Consider the following 24,383-nt stretch of genomic DNA (forward strand, 5'->3'; position numbering starts at 1 on the left):
GTTAATAATAATAACTTTGTAATAACTACAATTTCTTCAACCATTCTCTGCAGTTGAGAAGCTGCATCAAAGCCTTCTGTATGCTCTAAGCATATAGGTGTCAAACTCCGGTCCTGGAGGGCCGCAGTCCTGCAGGTTTTGGATGTTTCTGTTCTCCAACACAGCTGATATAGGATCAGCTCATCAGCAAGCTCTGCATAAACCTGATAAAGATCCTGCTGATTGGAATCAGCTTGTGTTGGAAGAAGGAAACCTCCAAAACCTGCAGGACTAGAGCCCTCGAGGACCGGAGTTTGACACCTATGCTCTAGCATAAAAAAAAAAGTATAAATACGTCTTTGGGACACTTAAAACATTTAAAATAGAACGTATTTATAAGTTTTTTGGAGCAAATTTGTTTAAAAAAAACTTCCATCCATTTTCTGGACTGCTTAATTAGGCCTTAAATAGTATCAAAAACATTACATAAAATGTCCAGAGGCAAAAAAAATAATTCAATACAATTGATGTAAAAACATTGCTTTTCATGCTTTATTTTATATACAACATTGTACAAAGAACTCACTATAACACAATTTGTTTATCAAATTAGATTAGATTTTTTTGACTTATTGAACTTCACCCACATGTTACTATTCATTTATACAGTTATTAAAAGAAAATGTAAGAAATTATTGTTTGCCGTTCCAACTCTGACACTGACACTGACATTGTTAATCAATCTCTTTCAAAGCAGACTAGCAGTTCCTCTGTTGGTGCTCATGAATTTGTGCAGGTGCACTTAATGCTGTGGCCAACAAGTGCAAATGACCTTGTTTCAGAAGTGACTTGATCAAACGATTTGACATTCATGAGTCGGTGACTTTGCATCTTGGTGCTGGGCTGCGTGCAGACGTGATTCATGTGTGCAGAAGCCACTTCTTGATCTTTTCTCCTCGTTCTGCAGCCGAGCGCGGGCTTTGATCGCTTTGGAGGAGAAAGAGGAGATGAGAATTAGTGGAAAACTGAGCACCGAGGAGAATAGAGGGCGACGTAAGAAGGATTGATGTCTTGGGAAGGATATGGAGGACTGTGCTGAATTGGACAAATGCAATCTCCACTTGAGGCGTAATAACGACGTAACACAGTAGTAACTCTGTAATAGCACCAAACCCTTTGGCGGCATCAAACGGATGAAACTTGATTTGAAGTGCAATTTTACTGACTGAGCCAGATTAACGTGGAAGGGGAGAATTTAAAGTTGAATCACCAGTGACCTGCATGTGTGAGACGATAAGAACGGAGCTTGGATCGAGGAGGAGGGACTTTGAGAAGTACAACTCGTCAACTTGGGCATTGAACTGACAAATTGATAGATGTTGATGCCTGTGGAAAATGTGTTGAATACAAACCTGGAGGGAATTCATCAACATTGACTCCCTTTTCGAAATGGGTGTTTGTGATTTGTTCACAGGTTTCTGATAAGTTTGCCTTCAGCCTCTTTGACTTGGACTGGGATGTATTCATGCAACATATTGAGGGCGCTATCAACAGAGTTCCCGTTTTAGAGCAGACTGGTATTAAATCCACTGTCTGTGGACCAGGTACACGCACGCACGCACGCACGCACGCACGCACACACATTCGCACGGCCTCGTGTAGACGTCGCAAACCCATTTTCTACATAAAAAGATGTCACACATTCAAATTTAGTAATGAATAGAATTCGTCTGTGATCCTACTCAGTCTGTAAGCTCCCAGACACATCCATGCTTGATAAAGAAATAAAAATGGAAATACGGAGAATTGGAAAGATCATAATTAATGCAAATTGCTGATGAGGGGAGACTAATGGGTTCAGAAAGATGTGTCTGTCTGTTGAACACATCACTCATACTTTCATACATACATACTTACTTTTACCAACGAAAACTCAATGACCACTGTAACATTGTCACAATGCTACAATATGATGCAATATCCTATAACAATGAAAGGTAATATGGATTGCATTGCCTATATTTATTTTCTTCTACCATCATTTTGTTGTCTTTTTTTTTTTGTCTACAGAATCCTTCACAGCAGACCATAAGCCACTAATGGGAGAGGCTCCAGAGGTCAGAGGTTTCTTTTTGGGCTGTGGCTTCAACAGTGCCGGTAAGTTTGTTTTATTTTTTATTTTTTGCAATGCAAAATTGTTTAATCAAATACAACAGGCAGAAGCACTCAACGTAATGTCTATTGGGGTGCACTGCATATATAATAATAATTCAAAAGGGGGGAAAAAATTCCATTTAACTTGCATGGAATATTTTTAAAATTCCTCAGCAAATTTGCCATTAAATGTTGTTATTGCATATGTTTGTTATATAACATTATTTTTTCATATTGTATATCTTCACATTATATTATATATATATATATATTACATACTTAAGTGGTACAAAAACATGAATTTCTGGACAAATGCAGCATAATAAAGAAGAAACTAATTATGTAATTAAATGATTTTTTTGTTCTTGGTAATGAACTTTAACCTTCCTCACTATTATAGCTGTACTCTGACTAACTGGAAAAATAAACAAACTCTGAATATCGACCAATGGTCTAACCTCCTCATAAATCACATTTTAATGGAAAAAATATCTGCCTCAAATAAAAACCAAATATCAAAATTTATAGAAACATGGTCTACGTATATAGAATTTTTTAACCTAATTCTGGTTACTTAATTCTGTCTGTTAGCGAGAGGCACCACATCGTGATAACTTACATTGATGTTTCTGCATTTGGCAATTTATTATTATATTATATTATTAGTATGGGATTTTTTTTAATAGGCTTTAGGTGAACTGATGAATACACACACGCTCGCACGCACACACGCACGCACACATACACATACAAAAAAATAAAATTATATATATATAAAATGTATTTTTTTATTATTTTTTTTTTTTAATAAAAAATTTAAAAAAGGAGAGCAATGATGATGTCAAATCGAATGAACAATACTGAGCTTTCCTGAAAAAAATAAATAAAAAAATAGCTGGACTCTGACAGGCACAAAGGAATACAGAAGTGCCTCAGATCAAACATGTCATTCCATTAAGTGACTTGACACAGTTCACCCTTGACTTTAGACATGAAGAAATGTCAGCGGCAAAGTGCCGAGGAAGGTACACAGTGCGGAGGTGTAAATGTTAAAGTAATTGCCATAGGAGAAAGATTTATTTTTTCTACTGCAATACACTGCTGTCGTGTAGCCAAAATGCATGAATTCAGACTTTATTCACGATATGTCCTCAGGGCAGAAAAAAAAAACTGATGAGGACACAGTCAATGTCTTGATGTTTCACAAATTAAATTGGAATCTCTCAAGTAGACAAACACAATGATTTTCATATATCTCATTCGTTCCGGACTTGAACTGTCAACATCATAAAAAGAGGCCACACTAACCATCTTTCCCATCACTGGGAAACTTTCTGCGGTGGCATCCCAAAGTCAAACTAACCAAGCCTTGAATAAAGCTGAAGTATTGTTGTTAAATCCTTGCCCCCTTCCCTCTCTACAGTAAATCACCCCCCACCCCCCACCCGCGCTGTATCATCTCTCATCTCTTATCGCACAAAACACATTCACGTCTCACAGCAGCTTACTTGGCTCACTGTTTGAATATGGAAAGAAACCACAGGGCTAAAGTTCTGTACTGGCTTGAAGTGCTTTCGGTAATTGTAAACGTTGCCAGGCAACGTTGAATTACCTTCCTCATGTCAGAGCATCAGTCAGAAGTTTTAAGTGTGTTTGTTTGCTGTGATGATTATGGGGCATCTAATTGCTTTTAACGACTGTGTGGCTGTTGCCGAGTCGCCCTATTTTTCATAATTAGCACCTTCATCTCGGTGATATTTGGCATATTACTAGAAATTGCCTGTACTTTAGGTACACACAATGATGGTTTTAAAAATGGAATTAGCTTGAGTGTAATTACGCTGAGTGCCGCAACGCTTTTGAACAGATTTTGATTTACTAAAGCAAAAATATTGAAATAGAGGGAAAAAAGTTAATCAAGACCTACAATATAGTTTGTTTTATCAATACAAAATTAAGTGACAGAAAAATGTGAAAAAATGTGCAGTATGGACCCAAAAGCCAACTGTCAAGTCAAATGTGTCATTTTGGTGTTATCCGGACACACACTAAATGTTTATTTTTTTCTTGAAAAGCTCCTCAATAAAGTTTTGAGAATTCAAAACACTATTTTAGGCAGTGATAAAAATGTATTCACATAATATTTAAAAATGCATTTTCTGTCAAAATAATTCAGTCATTTTTTTGTGTCAAAAGCTTGTCACAATGTTCCCTTTAGTTCTCTTCCAAATTAATTTCCAATCACAAAAATAATAACTATCAAATTTAGGGGCAATTGTGAAATGTAATTTAGCGATTATAAGCGTGGAACATATTTGATTAGGGACGAAAAGTATAACTGCCTCACTCTGTAACTGCACACTTAGCCCGTAAACAAACACAGTGCAGCTCAGCTTCTTGCAAGTCGAGGTCATAGCTACATGCATCTTTATTTATTTTAAACTGACAAACTAAACAAAGCTTCCAGTGACATATGAACAGTTTAATCAGCCTCTTCAGATGCGCCAAAGCAATAAAAAATGCCATTTCGCCAGCATATTCCTTATTAGCCACATTTGGAACCTAATACTCGGAACCTAGCCCTATCTAATCTAAAAGTATTGTTTTGTCGCTATCTAGTGGCACCACGGAACTATGTTGGAGTGAGAGTAGCTTCATTTAGTCAGCGCATAGCCATGTATAATATAAAAGCAGTGCTTTGCCGCTATCTTGGAGCTCACGCAGTTTACATGAGGTCAGGCATGTGATGTTCTTCAGTAGAAGATACTTGACTGCAGCACCCTCTCATTTGCCTTCATAGCATATATTTACACAACATTTCATTGTAGGCAGAGCACTTTTTTTTTTGTGAACATTGTATGCCAACTGATTCACAAGCCTGGCCAAAAGAGGCAACCCCCCCCCCGGCTGCCCTGTATGGTCCCATCAAGCTGTGTGCAACCGGAGGCAGTTATGGGGTGCTTGGCATGATCTATACACAATTTCTGAGCGTTTGTAAATGCAGCAAATGGCAAAAGATCGGGAGGGACAGATCCAGAAAACAGCGGGGAAGTAATGTTTGCGCAGCACGAGCTAACAGTAATAGAGCGAGGAAACGAGGAAGTGTCGCCGAGGAGTCCTGACAAGATGAGTGGAAGCGTGCCGATGCCTTGTCAAACGTCAGCGTGGTGATCTCCAGTGACATCTATCAGTGCCACCTCGCCCCGCTGCCTGTCCCAGTGTCTCGGGAGAACTCTATCATCCCGCTTTCCCCCGGCTCCCATCCATCCACTCAGACGTCCACCTCCGGCTGGGCCCGGCGGTGATGGCGCCTGCAGATGTATGAAATGATCATGGATGGCGGGAGAGAGGAGTGATGGAGGAATAAAAGAAGGATGCAAGGCCACTCTGGTTGCGCTGCTGCATATTGATGTTGTCGTAGCGCACACACAAACACACACGCATGTACATGTATGCAAATTGCTAAAAAAGGGAACCCAAGCAGAGGGGGTCACTTGAAGGAAAAGCTCATTAATGCTGCTGTTTTGGAACTAAGATGGCTGGAACACTAAATTAGAACTTTCAAAATGCTGCATTTGAGTCATATTTGATGTGGTGTCATGTGTGTATTTCTGCCAGGTATGATGCTGGGAGGCGGTTGTGGTCGCGAGCTAGCGCATTGGATAATCCATGGCCGCCCTGAGAAGGACATGTATGGATACGACATCAGGTACATGCAAAAAAACAAAACAAAACGTGAAAACGCATAAGAACTCAGACTTTTACCAAGGCCTAATGGCTGTTGGCTTTATTAACGCATTCAAACCTAAAAACGTATAAATACGTTTTTTAACGTTTTGTTCTTCACTCCCAAAAACTTATTTTTTTATGCTAGAGCAGACCTGAAGAAGTAGCTTAAAGCAATGGTAGTTATTCCAAAAAAAAAAAAAAACGTTTTAACAGGTGGCAGCAGAGTATAAGAGATCAGCCACGGCCATGTTGCAAAAAAGCTCTTTTTCCCCGTGTTTTCAGCAGGTTTGTGAACAATGATGAAACGTAGCTATGTTCTAATGTCAATTGCTGCAATATGAAAACAGTTAGAAATATACTTTTTTTTTCCCTGATGAAAGATGAGACCCTAATCTTTGTTTTAGTAGTTTCCATGTTTTTATGGCTATAGAACACAATGTTGTGTGGTCCTTGCGAAATCAGTCAAAATCCAGTAAAACATCTGGGAGCGAAGAGGGTTGCTTCAGTGAAAATGGCTGCAAGTGAATGAGTTAAAATAATAAAAATAAATTAAAATCTGATTTTATGATAATGGCCAATGGGATGCTCCATGCCAAATTTTATCACCCAAATGGTATTTTTGCAGCACTTTAAAATGATGTATAGTTAAGGTTAGTAACTTCTTAAATCATGAATAAGATAAGATAAATTACAATGTTGCCATTTATAAATGGCTCACTATTTGGCACATTTGAATAACTGCCACCCTTCATTCTGTTTGGCAAATTTAACTCATTCACTCCCAGCCATTTTCACAGAAGCAATCCCCTTCGCTCCCGGCTGTTTTACTAGATTTTGACTGATTTTGCAAGGCCCACAAAATATTGTGTTCTATTGCTATAAAAACATGGAACCTACCAAAAGAAAGATTAAAGTCACTTCTTTTATCAGGAAAAAAGACAATTTCTACCTGTTTCCGTTTTGCAGCAATTAGCATTAGAATATAGCTAAGTTTAATCATTATTCACAAATCTGTTTAGAATTGTGAGTAAATGAAGTTTTTTTCAACATGGCCCTGGTTAATCTCCTTTGCTATGCTGCCACCTGCTGGCCGTTTGTCTAATAACTAAAAAAAAATTTTAACAGTTGTTCGCAGTTGAGAGGCTGCATAATAGCCTTCTGTATGCTCTAGCATAAAAGAAGATAAAAAACGTATAAATATGTCTTTGGGATACTTAAAACATTTAAAAAAGAACGTATTTCTACATTTTTGGGAGCAAATGAGTTCAGCTACTTCCGTATTTCCGCCTTTTATAGTTGTGCTAAATCAAAATGAGCTTCTATTATCCTATCAATACATTCCAATAGAGAGCCTTATAAAGTTTCACATCATAATTGATGAGCTACTACCATTTATTTGCGTTACAGCCAAGCAATGCTCACTCTACTTTTCTTATTAAATGTCGCATAGAAAACTTATAAAGCCTTTATCAATTGGAAAGTGGTGCCTGGATTTTTGCTTTGTTTTTGTTAATAATACTATCATTATGTGGCTTTATTCTTAGTAATAAGACAAAGTGACAAAGCATCATAACGGGGAACGATAGTTTTCCGATCTGCGCGATTGTGACTTTTAATGAGCGACAGTCGTTTGAATCGCTCTCCTTCCCATCTCAGGCGTTTCCATAACTCGCTGACGGACAACCAACGCTGGATCAGAGAGCGGAGCCACGAGTCTTATGCAAAGAATTACTCAGTGGTGTTCCCGTTTGATGAGCCGTTGGCGAGCAGAAACATGAGGAAGGATCCCTTCCACCAGGTGACAGACGGCTTTTGATCTGTGATTCACAGGTGTTTTACTAATGCACAATCAATATTTTACCTTTTTAACAGGTATATTTTAGAATACCTACTGACTGATTTAAAAAAAGTTTAATTTGCTTTTTCCAGTGGTACCTTACCATGCCATGTATTTCCCACTTGAGATTAATTGTATATGAAGTGATTAATTCCACAGTCCAAACTGTCTCCCCATTAACATCTTAATTAGCTCTCCAGGAAACTAAATGTTGTAAGTAGCATGTGAACTTGATTAATAGTCATATCAGCATGAGAAGTAGTTAACCATTCATTAAAAACAATCAAACGGCCTCTTAATTTTAATGTCAAATAAGAATTGGTAATAATAATAAAAAATAATTAAAAAATCATTATTTACCATTGACTGTCAAAAAGTAAATGGCTCCCTAAAGTTTTCTACGAAAATAAAGTTTTTCCAAATTTAATCATATGGAAATATTAAAATTTCACTTGTTTTTCTTTTAATTTCCTAAATTCATTTTTATTTTATTTTTTATTTCAAAAACAAAAAGTGCAGGGCATTCCCAGTGTCGGCAGCATCTTTTATAGTCAAGTGAAAATTTAAATAAATACATAAAAAGTTCCCTGAGGTTATTACAGTTTTAAATTGATCTCTAAAACTAAATAACAAATGCATGCGAACGTAACGGGTTTTCATCAGGGTTCGTAAAAGGCTTCAAAAGATCTACTCAGTGAGCGAAAAATTGTCTGAACATGTTCACAATTTCTTTGCGACAAGTAAAAACTGCAAACATCTTACGAACAATAACAGAAACCCCAAATTTGCTCAATTCCAAAACACTTTGCCACTCTATGACAGACCAGTTTTATCGACCTTCAGATTCGTAAAAAAAAAGGGAAAAAAGAAGCCGATAACGATATTTGTCAAAATGCCAAATATCTGCCTGGCCGATCGTTATATCCCTATTAAAAAAAGCCAGGCTGTATTCCATTTGTGCAGTTTATTAATGCAGTTTAATTTAAATTAGGCATGTTTTGGACACTTATGTTTAAGACCCACGCTAATAACCGGATGAAGGAGGAAGGTAACACGTTTGACACGTTTGTGATTAATGTGTTCACATGGCATACTTTGACTGCTTTTTGTTACCTCATTGAATCCTTTGTCATTGTCATTTCTTCCTCCGTCCCTCCCTCCTCCTTTCACCCTCCCTTGCCGTTTCACGCGGTCAAAAAAACGATTGAGGCTGAGGCAGGAGGCAGTTTGCTGTGTCACTCTCCTCCGGCGGCTACATTTATTAATGCGATCCCTGCCATCGTGACTATAAATGATACACTTTTCTCCAGTCGCCGAGTGTCACGCGTCTTTCAACTTCTCCCTACGCTCGACACAAATTCCTAATGGATCCTTGCCACTGTATTCAAACATTAATGGGCCACTTAGTCTTGGTTTCCTGTTGCTGACTTCATTTAACTTCCACGCTGTCTGACAGGGTGCGTCCTTGTACATGCTGCTCGGCGCTTTTCTGCACAACAGATTGCGTTAACAATAACGTTTGTTACTGTCGACTGTTTTTTTTTAGAGCTCATTTCTTCATGTGAAATGAAAAATGCAAACTCTTAAACCCAAATTAGTCCTTTTTTCTCTCAATAATTTACTGTGAATATTGAAGTGTTATGCTCCCTTTTTTTTTTTTTTTTTGCTAAATTGTAATCGAGAGGCACATTTGATTTCTTTAATTGACTCTTGTATTACTCATAATGCCCTGAGCAGCATTTTCTTAATCACTTGGCATTCTTCTCTAGTCACTTTGTCATTCACAGTATGCAAGGTCAAAGAAGTAGTGGAGGTCCCTACTGTACTAAACTTCAGTTTTAATGCCAATGTCACATTGAGTAAAAAAATAATGAAAGTGTAACATTAGCAGGGTACATACATACTGACAGTTGGGCCAAATTTGACGATTATTTTGCTCCCTTGCGATCAAAGACTGCAAAGGTCTGATGAGTTGCCCGTCGGCCTGTTCTAAAAATAGCTCAGCAGTGATGGGAAATTATTTTCTAGAAATGTCATTAAAGTGAGCTTAAGTGGTATGTATAACTGGCAAAGTTAGTTTGAGCAAATTCCACCTCGTCCCCACCCCCTGATATTTTAATATTCAATTCCACATTCATGAGAATCAATTAAAAGACGATGCTATTCTTTACTCGTGTGCCTATAGGGATGGACCGATTCCGTGCCGATATTTGGCATCGGCCTTTTTACGAATCTGAAGGGTTGATAAAGCTTGTATCTCACTGAGCGGTGAATTCTTGCGAACATAGCAAATTTAAGGTTTTCATCATAATTTGTAAGATGTTCAAAGACAGTTTTTACTTGTCACAAAAACATTTTAAACATATTCAGACAATTTTTTCACGATCTGCGAAGAGCTTTTGAAACCTTTTATGGTCCCTGACAAAACCCACAAATTAGCTACATTCGCAATTTCGCATGCATTTTTCATTTAGGAATTTATTTAAATTTCCACTATAAAAGATAATGTTGACACTGTGAACTCCGTTACACTTTTTATTTAAAAACATTAAACATCTAATCAAAATTAAGAAATTATGTTGAAAGTTTTGAAAACTTATTGATAGTTTTATTTAAAACATGCTGATTACCCTGGAAGCTCCCTGCAATTTTTTTTAAAAATAATTTATCAACAAAGCTGTCGATTCTTTATATGCTTGGAAAAAAAAAGTTATTTTATTTTATTTTGACATTTGACTCTTTTACTGCCAAAAACGTTTAATGACATATACTAAAATCTCAATGAATGCCGCCAAAAATGTTATAATTTACGTTTACTGCAGGTTTTTTTCTTTTTTTTTTTGGCCAGTGCAACGTGTTGTAAAGCGCTGCCTGCTCAATGGGCTTGTGAAATCAAAAACACCCACTACTATGGCCAGCAGATGGCAGCATTGTATTTCTTTTCAATGGGCTCCCGGTAGTATGAAATTACAATGAAACATGACGAATCTGATGAAATAGAACGTTTTCAAGGACGACGTGAATGATCAAAGCCTTTGTCACATTAAATCGAATTCACAGAGCATCACTAAACAAAAAATATTTGTGTCAAAGTCACTGTTGTGCAGAAAATGTATCGCTCCACAAAAAGCTCATTTTCTCCTTATCTTTTCAATTTTCACTCAATGTCACTCAAATTACCTATTTTAAAATGGTGATTACTAAATCAGCCCTATGGGCTCACCACCTGTAGCAGGGGCCAAAGGGGTCGGATGCGTAGAGAGCTGGGTGGCGGCCAAAGGCGGGAACTTCGGCGTTCCAATTCCCAGCTACAGAAGCTAGCTCTTGGGACATGGAATGTCACCTTTTGTCGGAAAAGGGTGGCGTGCCCTCTGCGGGACTTGGAGCAGAGTGAGGGCAGGATGGAGCGGGAGATCAACAGGCGGATCGGTGCAGCGTCTGCAGTGATGCGGAATCTGTATCAGTCCGTTGTGGTGAAGAAGGAGTCGAAAGGCGAAGCTCTCGATTTACCGCTCAATCTACGTTCCTATCCTCACCTATGGTCACGAACTGTACAAACAACATCCCGGATACAAGCGGCCAAAATGAGTTTCCTCCGCAGAGTGTCCGAGCTCTCCCTTAGAGATAGGGTGAGAAGCTCGGTCATCCGGGAGGGACTCAGGTTCTAGCTGCTACTCCTCCACGTTGAGAGGAACCGGTTGAGGTGGCTCGGGCATCTGGTTTGGATGCTTCCTGGACGCCTCCCTGGAGAGGTGTTCCGGGCATGTCCCACTGGCGGGAGGCCCCGGGGACAACCCAGGACACGCTGGAGAGACTATGTCTCCCGGCTGGCCTGGGAACGCCTTGGGATCCCGTCGGGGGAGCGGGTTGAAGTGGTTGGGGAGAGGGAAGTCTGGGCTTCCCTACTAAATGGATGAGTAAATGGATGGATGGATGGATTACTAAAGAACGAAATAAGGTAGAAACATACTTTTTTTTTTTTAATGAAAGAATGGAACGCGGTCTTTCATGTGGTATCCACCATGTTTATGTAGTCATAGTACACATTATTCTGTTTGCCTTGAAAGATGAGTTAGTTTCTCTTTCACTGCAAATGAAAATCGGCTTGAAATATTGGTTATCGGCCTCCTTGACTGCTATTAGCTAATAGTTGGTATCGATATCGGTCCTGAGAAAACTATATCGGTCCATCACTACTATAAAAGTGCCACAGAGCTTACAGCTCAGCACATTAAAACTTTAGTTCATGCCCCTGCTGTACTTTTCTCCAGCCAGAGTCGTCATGTGGTAACATCACATTTCTCCATCCTATTTCCCTCCCTTAATAGTCATGTTTTTGCAGCTCGAGAGTAACTTTGCTGCGAGATGGGGCTGTTCCGATCCTCATCTCCAAGCCCGTTAAGACTCATGCTAATCACTTGCTAAGGGTGCGATCACCTAGCAACTGGCCTTCCTTCAGCTGGGGAGCAGTGTTGACACCGTTTTAGTTGCAGCTCAGGAAAAATAAAAGTCCGTTCTTCTCTAAATGAGTCGTGGGTGCGTGTGCGTGTGACACTGGTCTCACCAGGAATGAGAGGTACTTAGTGTTCACTTGTCCCTTTGAAACTAATTAGGACTAATTGTTGGAGGCGCCATGATCCTTCTTTTCCAACACCAACTGTGGTTGCGCTGACACGGCTGCTCACACATTTGCTGGGTAGCACTGACGGTAAATATAGCACGGTGTGGGAAGGTTTGGCAGGAGACGGCTAGCAGAATATATACCTACAGTAGCAACTGTGGGCGACTGTCAATTCGAACGAGGAGGAGGATGGTGAGAGGCCAAGCATCTTATTTCGATGCGTTCCATCACATCAAGAATTAATAAGAGACTTTTTATGTAATTTATGTGCTTATTGATTTTTGTTGATCGCTTAATTTATTGCTCTTTTTTTTTTTGTTCACGTCCTCGTTTGAAGCTATTAAAGTAATGAATTGAGATTATGTGTCACATTTTGATGCTATTTTTACCCTGGATCTCTATCAGCATAATCATGCATGATTCACAGTTTTAAAAGGAAGCAAACGTGTTTCAAATATATTATTAGCCAAGAGAGTATATTTTTTAAAGTAAAAATGTAAAATTTTTGTGTAGAAACATTATGATGAGCACTTATTTCCCTTATAGTCCAGAGGCTTAGCGCACGTTTTTCAGTGGATTGTACACTTGCGGATAATTTTGTATAAGGCTTCCTTGGGATATAATAAAGGATTTTAGCTTTGGAGCCCAACTCAGATATTGGAAATATCCATCTACAACACAAAAGTTGTCTTTTATATATTTGAAAATAAATTATTGAGTCAGAAGATTAACATGAATGATACTCTTTTTTTTTTTTACACTTAAGAAGATGAATATGATTTGAGATTGTCCACTGATGATTAAACTTCCAAAATGATGTGTAAAATTAACTATTAAGACATCTGGTAGCTGTTCACCCTCCATTACTGTACAATCTAGGCGGAACCTTTAAACCATATGGGAGGGCAGAAGTGTTATGTTTGTTTAAAGAGCTCGCTCTCCATTTATGTTAAAGATTTAAGCATTAAACTGTTCTCACAAAATAAGACTAACTCTAAAAACAAAAGATTTCCCCGATGCCATAATATGAATGCAGATGATCCTCACACAGAGCTGCATTCCAGGATTACAATTTAGGGTAAGCAACATACAATAATAATTATCAATGACATGAGCCAATATATTAGACAGGTAATGCTAGAAGAGAGGTCTGCGTTTTTAAAAGTATGTCTAGGTTAAGATAGATAGATGTTAGCTAAAGTCGAATACAGCTTGTTGTTGAACACTCACCATGAAAGGAATTCAATGTAGTTCTGATTCAATTAACTGTAGGTACGATTCCATTGCCTTGGTTCATTTGTTCAATTACTGTACATGTATGGCCTCAAAATTGAAACTGAACTCAGCCACAAAGGCAGAACTCATTATGATCAGTAAATCCATTCACAGAGCTGCAACCAAACAATAATAATAATAATAATAATAATAATAGACTGGATATTGTAAAAAAAGAGTGAAAGCTAAATTGATTGCATAATCTTGGTTAATTTGCCATATTGAGTGTTGTCAGTGTGACAGGCTGTCAAGGCCAAAACATGCACTGAACTCAGGACAGCCAGAAAGCCGGAACTCTGCATAATAAACTACATAACAAAGACTAATTCAAGTAGTAAGAAAATAGTAAATTAAGAACAATGAGCTGTATATTGCTAAATAGAGTGATAGCTAAGATTCATTTTGTTTTATTATACTCTGTGTGACAGTTTGTGACTCATCAACATAGAACTCAAATTGGATTGTGGCATCATTTGCCAGAAAGACACTGCTGAACCCTTAAGATGTCCATTGAGAGGCCCTGAGGCAAGTGATGGGGATCAAACAGACGCCTATCGTTCATTTCTAGCTAATGTAGAGCAATTTCGCGCCATCGATGCTCTTCCAAACAAACTTCATTTTGGGGATGATCAGACGGCAAACAATTTTGCATTGCATTCTGCATCTTGGCACAAATCTTGCCACCTGAAAATCAATTATTTTAAGTGGTCACTCCATGATAATCCTGGTGACTCAAAAGGGGGAAAACAAATGACGTGCCAAAGACTAGACATTGAAAGGTGTTCTCCATGAGGTGTCAACATTTGATCAGCTGATCAGAACTGAAAACACGGATGAAAAAATGAATGAGTCTCAAATTTTCATTATCCTCCATTAAGTATTCTGTGGAGTTTTTATCTTCAAACTGTCTGAGATGCACTCACTGTATCTGAATCGCCTCGAGGAGGATCAAGAAATAAGTTCACAAGACCAAGGATCGTTTTCTGCAGGGGTGGGCAAAATCGGTTCTGGGGGGGGCCGGAGACGGAGTCCTACAAGTTTTGGATGTTTCCCTTCTCCCACACACCTGATTCATATGATCAGCTCATCAGCAAGCTCTACATAAGCCTGATAAAGATCCTGTTCATTGGAATCAGCTGTGTAGGAGGTGGGAAAACCTTGAAAACCTGCAGGACTCGGAATTGCCCACCACTGGTTTACTGGAACATTGCCAGGCGCAAAAGAACAGTTTGATGGGAAGATGATAGTTCAAATTTTCTAGGATGGAATGAAATATATGTTAAAGAAATGCAAATTTGGACTGTTGCCCACTTTCCAAATGCAATTGTGACAGCTAGAAAGAAGACACAGCACACTAACATGTTTCAAACTATGATGCCTATTCATTTGCATTGTTCGTTGCAATAAAGGTGTTACTGATGATATTTCACGTTTGGTGACTTCAGTAATGTCAAAATAAGTCAAATTTTGCACATTTGGAAGGAATCTGGTCATTTTATGGTCTATATAATCATTTGATTAATTCTAGGCTAAAACTCAATAACTGACCCTTAAGAACCATCATGCAAAAAAATCTAATTGCACAATCATTTCACTAAGACACTGGACTATAATTTCACAGTGAAAAATATATAAACCTTATTGACAAAATTCAGTCATATGAAAAAAGTGTGTAATGGACGTTAACAGTTTCTGTTGAATCAAATTAGGATGGTTTAGGATTGACACATTCCATAGAATCCTTATTGATCATACTGGCCCTTTACGAACCCAACAGAACACCCAAACTGAGACCGTGCCCATAAAACATGCTTTATGGGGAACTAACATCAGAAAAATGTCTGCCAAGAACTTCAATCAGTCAATCAATCAATCAATCAATCAATCAACCAATCAATCTTTATTTACTGTTTAAGCACATTTCCCACAAAATATGCAACTTTAATTGCTTTACCAGAGGTTAAAAACACTCCCCACGCCCCTTTAAAAAAAAAAGCTACATGCATATTATTTAAAGGTTATTTAAAATGAAATAGGAAGTCAATCTAAAAATGTTCTTTACAATAATATGTTGCTTATACACCTGCTAGTCTAAACTTGGCTTTCTGATTAATATTTTGTTTGTAGATCATGAGTTAAGCAGCAAAATCCACCCATTTTTATTCATCTCAAAGGGCGGCCATTTTGCCTCAAAACAGGTGAGCCGTGATTGGTCGTTACCTGAGCCCTGAGCAACTGCCATGTCATTTTCAGCAAGTAGCAAAATGGCCGCCACCTGCTGAGATGGATCAAAACGGCTGGATTTCGCTGCTTAACTCATTTTCCACAAACACATTATTGACCAGAACCGTTGTTAGACTAGTGGGGCTGCATGTTTGGGTTGACTTCCCCTTTAAAGTCTCTAAATTGTAGATGAATTTGAATGTACGTAAGTGTGAATGGATGGATTAATATGCACTATTTAGGACATGTTGCATAAACGTTTCCTTTAGTGTCAAGTGTAAAAAAAATGTCTTCCCTATTGACTGTTGGTTAATTGCCTTCCTGTGGTTTGTAGGTGCTGACAGAGCAGGGCTGCGTGTTTCAGGAGAGACACGGCTGGGAGAGACCGGGCTGGTTCACCAAGGATGGACAAGCTCCTGTGAGACGCACACAAATCACATCATTAGCACCGCTAAATCCAAACTAATCCCATTTATAGATTTAGAGTTAGTTTTATTGAATAAACTCCTCTGTTGGAAAGGTTAAAGGCTATGATTACTATGGAGCCTACGACATCAAGAGGAATCAGCAGTACAAATACAACGAGCTGCTGGGCAAAGAGTACACCTTTGACTTCCCACCGCATCATGACGTGGTAAGAGTAAGCGTCGCCATCATCATGACAGACGTTTCTCAGCGCTGTCTTTAAAAAAATTTTTTTTTTTTAAACGCAGATCAAGAGCGAGTGCCTGTCATGCAGGCACGGCGTTGCCGTGTTTGACATGTCCTACTTTGGAAAGTTCTATCTCACCGGCCCAGATGCCAAGAAAGCAGCCGATTGGCTGTTCACGGCCGATGTCAACAAGAAGCCAGGTGAGTGTGACTGCCGCCCAAGTCCAAATTGTCATACACGCCAGATGATTGACAGCTTGTTGAAGGAGAGCTGGATGAGATCAGACATGGCAGTACATTTTCTCAATCGCCTCCGAAAATGCAGTTGGGAATGAAGCTTTCTTACTTCATCACTTGGCTGGGCAGGATCAAGTTCCTCTGTGGTGACAGCGAGATAGAAGGCCGGGACTGCGGCCAACGGTTTGATCCGAGCTTTGTGTAGGATTTCCTTTTTTTGGCACGTGTGTGTTGTACCTACTCCACAGCCAAAAGAGAATGGGCTGTAAAGCTGCACATAAATTGCAATGAATGGAAGTTGAATGACTTCTTGTTGGGACAATAAAAACACAATAAAGAATAAACATCATATACTGGAATAGTTTATAGTTTGGCTGAATGCTTCTGACTTTATCGGAAGTGATGATCCAAAATACTGGTATTGTGGGAAACGTTCAATTAAGTCCAGGAGTATGTGGACAGTGATGAGTTTTTTCTTTTAAAGGATTTTTCCACCATGTATTAAAGTTTTAAGGACCTACTATATATATCTAGGGTTTTCACAGGTCATTAAATGCATTTAAAGTTATTAAATCGATTTTGCTAAAATGACGGCCTTAAATGGCATTAAAAAGCATGAAATACGATGTCCAGAGACATTAACCATTGTTGTTTATGCCTTATTTTACATACTGTGTTGTGCAAAGGAGTAACAAGAATGCAATTTAGCAATAATAAATGTGATAAAAATATATGTATTTGTGGAGACTATGGTTGGTGACTGGTTGTAATTTACAATGTACAAAATGGCTTGAAGTCCACGATTTGCTTCATGTTCCAAATACCAATTCCGCTGAGTTTGAAAAGAAAAAAGTACTGTTCCTGTCCCAACATGAAACACTATTCCCACCTAGTGGCAGAAAATTACCTCAACATAAATCTATGACTCAATGTGTTACACTCCTTTTGGCTGTTTTAGCACATCGTTTTAAATTCAAATAACCATAAATTATGATAAAACTACTGTACAAATGATGAATGTTAAAAAGATACAACATTTAGAAACAGATATAACATGCGATTAATTTGTGATCACGGAAGTATGAGACCTTGCTCACTGCTTTCGTGACGTCGTCCTACAGCCGGCTGCTCGCCGCACCACCCACGAAACGGTAAATAGGTCATTAGGTTCGTCAGGGTTGGTTCAAAGTCGCAAACTTTCAACAGAGGTTAGTTAGACGTTCGTCAGCACTTTTAATGGTTTTTCTTGTTCCAACAAGGACATTTTGAAAAAAGTAATTTTTTTATTATCCTGATAAAAAAATCTATAAAAAAAGTTGTTTGTCCTTCTTCGCCAGCTGCAAGCAGTGAGCAGGGAGGGAGCAAGACAAAAGAAACACTGCAAACACCGATGCATTTTGCTCTAATTAAAAGGATACTTTTGACTCATTGGGCCATTTTCAGCAGTAAAAAGTTCATATTTTGTCCATTATTTTTCATGTACAATTAATACCTTTAAAAACAAATTTTTCCACTGTTGACTGAAAATGACATCACCTGACCTGTGCTAAGGAAATAGGTAACGGCCAATCATGGCTCACCTGTTTTCTGGGTTTGGTCAGCAAACTGAGCCATGATTGGTCATTATTTACTTCCTCAGCACGGGTGATGTCATCTTCAGTGACAAGTGGGGGGAAAAAAGTGGGGTAATCGATTGCCTCACTTTTTGGAATTGTTGCCTCACTTTTTTTTTTTAGTTAATCAACTCAAAAGTTTTCCTGAACTTGAATGTTTTTTTTTTAAATCCAACATTACTTAGAAGTTTTCTGTTAATTTGTACACAATGTCCTCATGTGGGAATGCTTGAGTTCATCCCAGCTGTGTTCAATTAACCTACTATCCATATTTTTCGGAATGTGGGAGGAAACTTTTTATAATCTAACATAAATTATTATTCATTTATTCATTTATTTTAAGAAAACTGAGAACAGATTGTCATTTACAATGTCATGCAGAGTAAAATAAGGCTAAAAAATAAAATAAATTATGAAACATATAAAATATTACATTACATACATGAAGTTTTATTTTTAGTTGTAAATACTACCTTTTTAAAAATTATAGAAACAAGATTTTAATCATGAAATAACAAAATTTTATTAAGTTACAGCTAATTCATGTTTTGAAGTTAACTACCCCAAAACTAGTATAGTTCAATTTAATAAAAATTATTTGTACAAATTGCTCATAAAAGCATACGAAGTTACACCAACTTAAAAAATTTAGCAGTAGTTTTTATAAACTTTGAGTACAGTGTACTTAATCCATTTGATTATTTTGAACGTTTGCATTTACAGTGTAATTGAACATGGAAAATATTGACGCTATCAAATTAATTCTGGACAAAATAGTAACTTTGAACTGCTGAAAATGGCTCAATGAGTCAAGTATCCCTTTATTGTGCATTGTTTAAAAAAAACTAACTAAATAAATTGTGGCAGCGGGTACTAGTTAGCCCCAGTGACAACATGAGTTGCCCACAGCTCTGTTACTTCTTTTAGTGGTCATGTGGTCAATAAAAAAATCTGAGCCTGTTTCATGAGGGGACGTACTGTACTTGACAGGACGCTGTTTTGACAATGTTTTTCACATGATGCGTTTTGCTTTGGATCATTCTTCGTCGTCATTTTTTTCTTTCTATCCTTTTTATATGACCAGCGGTTTCTGTAGAAACTATCACTTTCCAAATGCCAGCCTCAATCCGTTATACTGAGAAGGCTCATGACCTATACATAGTTCATTGCCCCTTATCTTGTTTTAAATTATAAATTGCTAAGAAATGTTGGTGCCGATCAGTCAGTTGCATTTTTGTTACCACACAGACACACGGGTTGCTTTCATACTGATGTTTCACGTCAATCATCCTTTTCAGTGCGTGATGGCTGAAGGACAGTCACGGTTTAGCTCGTCCTCTGGCCAGCCCGGTGACGGACACGTTATCGTTTGATGTCTCTTGAAATTATACACCGATGTCACTCGACACGATGTCGCCGGCGGTGTCGCGGTGACTGCTCCTGCCAGGGATGCGCCGGGTTGACATTTCCGTTTTAATGGGGCTTCACGTTATCGTGTTGGTACGTCTTCTGACAGTCTGACAAACACTGCTGCCAGGAATCGCGCAAAGGCTTCAAAAGTGTGTCAAACACAAAAAAACAAACGAGGCAGATCTGATGTGTTCTCCTTTGAGATTTGACTTAGGCCTTTGAAGAAAGTGCTGTCTGTCTATCGATACATTGACCGCATAAAAGATTCTCTGAAAGGTGCCGGGGGGCTTGATGCTGTGGGCTAAACATCTTCACATTGTACAGACAAAATGGTGTTAATCGACATTGGAATCATGCCCATCACCCTTCTTCGTTTAAATAGCCTCCAAAGTGCTCCACACTATTTTCTGTGCGTGTGTTCCAGGTTCCACTGTGTACACCTGCATGCTGAATTCAAGAGGAGGGACGGAAGCTGATCTGACGGTGAGCAGACTGGAGTCCGGAGCTGCCAACCTCCCGCTGGCACCCGAGTCCAACGGTGAGTAACCATGTCAATGTGTATGCTGTTGGCGTCCCCCCCAAAAAAAATAAAAAATCTTATCTCTCGCTCTCTCTTTCTATATATATATATATATATATATATATATATATATATATATATAAAAGACAGGTTTTCTATTGTTGCACCATTCATTCTGTCCAGAAAATGAATGTAATTTATCAGTCCAATCCAATCAAATAAATTTTATTTCTGTAGTACATTTTATAAAAAAAAAAAAAAAAAGCATTTCCAAAGTGCTGCACATTGAGATTGACGCACTATCATACAAATAAAATCTAGTAAAACCAACTATATAAAAAAAGTCAATAAAATACTAAAATACAATAAGTTATATAAAAAATAAATATATATTAAAAAAATTATAATAAAAGACACAAGAAGACCCCAAGCACCACACAATTCACGCTGAACTAAATTTTGTGATTGAATTACTCACTGTTTGACTTCAGGTGATGCATATTACCTGGCCATCGGTGGCGGTGTTGCGGAGCACAACTGGAATCACATTCGAACGGTGCTACAGGACCAGGGCTTCCGCTGCCATCTAACGGACCACTCAGAGGACATGGGCATGATCAGCATCCAGGGGCCTAAGAGGTAAGATGCAGGGCAGAAATAAGATCGAGGTGAAATAAGACGTTTTTAGACCTCACAAGTTCAAATGACCCAAATTTTATACGACCTTTTAAAAATGGATGGCGGGCCATTTGTGGCCCGCCATCCATTTTTAAGCAGCCCGCAGCATATACTAAAAATGACATCTGCTACTAATAAATTTTGTATTTACTGTAGAGCTTTTCTAAATATGCAAATGAATTACAATGTGACGCATTCACTCCTAGCCATTTTCACTGAAGCAACCCCGTTGGCTCCCGGCTGTTTTTGCGAGGCCCACAAAATATTGTGTTCTATTGCTATAACCTACCAAAAGAAAGATTAGAGTTTCTTCTTTCATCAGGAAAAAAAGTATATTTGTATCTATTTCTGTTTTGCAGCAATTAGCATTAGAATATAGCTAAGTTTCATCATTATTTATAAATCTGTTGAAAACTGTGAGTGAATGAGCTTTTTTCAACATCGCCCTGTTTGATCTCGTATACTCTGCTGCCACCTGCTGCCCGTTTTTGTAAACATTACCATTGCTTCACCCGTTCTCTGTAGTTCAGAGGCTGCATCAAAGCCTTCTGTATGCTCTATCATAAAAAAAAAACATAGAAATACCTCTTTGGGACACTTAAAACATTTAACATAGAACGTATTTATAAGTTTTTGTAACAACGGCTAGGTCATGTACGTCAGCAGTCGGTTGTTTTTTGGGAGGATTTTAGAGGCATTTCAAGTGCTCATTTCAGTTTTTTAGATTCCATTTTAGATTTCGATTTGAAATTCCACAAGGATGGCGGCCACTTTGCTACTTGTAGGTGTCCTTGTTTTCACTCATATTGTCCAGATGATCCTAAACCAGCTCAATGGGTTTTAAATCCAGACTGCAATTTATTTAATTCTGAAATGCACATAATTGTTCAGTTTTGGCAACCTCTGACAGTTCCCCTCTTACCCGTGACCATTTCAACTTGAACTGCTTGACTTTCAAATTCAAAAATGCAAAATTTGGGGCATTCTTGAGCTGTGCGTGTGTGCGTATAAAGGAGCTCCCTGAAAAATATTTCTGACTTGATGCAATTCTAACCTCTCCATCACATCTTGAGATTCACATTTAATCACATTCTGCTTTGCATGTGTGTTGTGTTGACATCTTCCCCTTGAGGACTTTTTTTTTTCATCATTTCTAGATCTCGGTATCCAACCTACTCTCCACCATCCACACTTTTCTTTTATCCTCAACCAACTCTTATAATCGAATACCCCCCACCTCCCGCCTCCTTTCCCTCTTGCTGTGAACGCTTGCGTCAAAGCAGTATCAAGTGCGTCACTGGCTCCAGGAGCCTATTACACTAAATGTGTGTGCGTGCGTGCACGTGCGCGCTACTTTCATTACATACACTCACACAACTAATTGAATGTTGACTGTGGGGATTATTGAGTGGATCTCGACTTGTGTGACCGTATGAGCTAATTAAAGCATGTTTTAGCTCCAGAGAGTGAAAATTTGAGTGTTTATGGTAATGTTTTTCATTTAAATTCTCCCGGGCTATGTTTAATAAGGTCGTGTGAATTTAATAGCACGCTAAGTTAAGTGTTGTGTTATGTTGAAAGTGCACTATTTATTAATCAATATGAACCTTGCTGTGCTAGCTAGCTATATGCTTTGCATTGATAAAATATGGTAATACAGTACAGTACCTTCATAATACTGATAAACCTCAGAAAAATAATAATGCATTTATTTTTTGAAATTAGCTCCACAGCTGAAAATTTGCCCAGTGATTATCCAAATGTCTATTATAGGTAGTATGTTCATTTGCAAAGTCTTTCTGTCGCCTGCCACAGAGTGGCATATCCAAGAACGAGATTGGTGGTTGCGAAACCTCACAAACGAGCACACACAACCTTTTCTCAGATAATTTATAGTTAATCGTTCTTCCTCGTGCGTTCTCAAGTTGAATGAACAAATCGTAGCTTCGGGGAGGACAGAAGTTCGACGCCAGTGCTGCGTGCGCGACTGCTTGAATGCCAGAGCGCGTGTGCGTCTTCTACCAGCTACAACTGCATCGATTGCTTTTAAGAAAATAGATAACATGTTCCCTGAACTTCACTCGTGGCTTCCTGACTTTTGTTTTTGCTCCTGGAAGAAATATCCTTCAGAAGCGTTGTGTTCGATCACGGCCCCCTTACAAGTGTACAGTACAAGAAGCAAAGTAAGCTAAACTTAGTCCTCTTTGCTGCTGACTCATTTTTATGTAATATCGATTGTGTGCGTGTGTGCGTTTGTGGGAGAGGTTATCACAAGAGCACCTTTTTAGATTGCTTGTGAGCGACGAGTTTTTTTTTTTTTTTAAACCTGAAGTCTTATCACATCTATCTTGGTGTAATACGTCTTAGAAAGGAGCAGGATTTTCAGAAGTGCGGCACAGCGAGCTTTCCATAAAGAGCTGCTTTTCATTTTATCTGAACATTGCGTGTAAATCCCTTTAATATCAGCCCTCTTCAACAAAACTGCTTTTCTGGAACCGCTCTGCTCTCACCATAGGAACCTAAGAAATCAACTATATAGAGGTTGGATTGCTAGGTTTAAAAATATTCCTCATTATTTTTTCAAGCTGCTTTCTACACAGTTCGTCTACTGTTAAAGGGGAAGTCAATAAAAACATTTTCTTTACAATTATGTTGTATGTGCCCCTACTAGTCTGAACACAAAATTCTGATTAATATTGTCTCTGTGGAATTTGAGTTAAGCAGAAAAATCCATCTGTTTATAGCCATTTCAGTGGGCGGCGGCCATTTTGCCACTTGCTGGCGACTGAAAATGACATCACAGTTGCTCAGGGCTCAAGTTAACAACAGGTGGGCCGTGATTGGTTGTTACCTGAGCAACTGTGATGTAATTTTCAGTCGACAGCAAGTGGCAAAATGGCCGCCCCCTGAGATGGATAAAAACAGGTGGATTTTTAAAAACAGATTTAGATTTACAAATGAGATTTTTTGGATTAATCTTATTGATGAGTACTTTCTTGGTCATCTTGTGCAGTCGGGAGGTGCTACAAGAGGTGTTGGACACAGACCTGAGCAACGAAGCGTTCCCTTTCTCCACCCACAAAGTTGTCAACGCGGCCGGCCATCAGGTGAGAACACACACGCAGAGCGCACAAACATAATCAGTGGCTTGACTTGTAATTGGAATTCATGCGTTGGATGGCTTCAAAGCAACCCCGTTGGCTTGAGTGAAATGGAAAAACAAGTTCATTAGGGGAAAATAGCAAGCAGTTGAGCCAAACTGCTTCATAATTTCAAACCGAAGGCAAAGATGGTTGAAGTTGATTGAAATTGCGCTTACACACACACACACACACACACACACACACACACACACACTTTAACTTTGTTCTTATTCAAAAGCTACTCAACTTCTATGAGGGCTGCGCAATTCAGAAAAACATTAGAATCTAAGAAAAAACATTCATGTGCTGAACG

The 24,383-nt window shown here is 38.6% G+C and overlaps 1 protein-coding gene across 2 annotated transcripts in view; it reads left to right on the forward strand.

Annotated features, from left to right (window-relative positions):
- Positions 1-24,383, forward strand: part of sardh (sarcosine dehydrogenase) — a 37,816-nt gene that overhangs the window by 6,937 nt on the left and 6,496 nt on the right. For both annotated transcript variants that reach the window (XM_077542340.1, XM_077542341.1), the window contains exons 9-18: positions 1,454-1,583; positions 2,050-2,136; positions 5,752-5,842; positions 7,519-7,660; positions 16,153-16,236; positions 16,339-16,452; positions 16,532-16,670; positions 20,154-20,267; positions 20,741-20,888; positions 23,941-24,034. In XM_077542340.1, coding sequence (XP_077398466.1) covers positions 1,454-1,583; positions 2,050-2,136; positions 5,752-5,842; positions 7,519-7,660; positions 16,153-16,236; positions 16,339-16,452; positions 16,532-16,670; positions 20,154-20,267; positions 20,741-20,888; positions 23,941-24,034 — 1,143 coding nt within the window. The remainder of the gene's footprint in view (positions 1-1,453; positions 1,584-2,049; positions 2,137-5,751; positions 5,843-7,518; positions 7,661-16,152; positions 16,237-16,338; positions 16,453-16,531; positions 16,671-20,153; positions 20,268-20,740; positions 20,889-23,940; positions 24,035-24,383) is intronic.

Source organism: Vanacampus margaritifer, chromosome 14 (assembly GCF_051991255.1).
Source record: "Vanacampus margaritifer isolate UIUO_Vmar chromosome 14, RoL_Vmar_1.0, whole genome shotgun sequence".
Classification (NCBI taxonomy): domain Eukaryota; kingdom Metazoa; phylum Chordata; class Actinopteri; order Syngnathiformes; family Syngnathidae; genus Vanacampus; species Vanacampus margaritifer.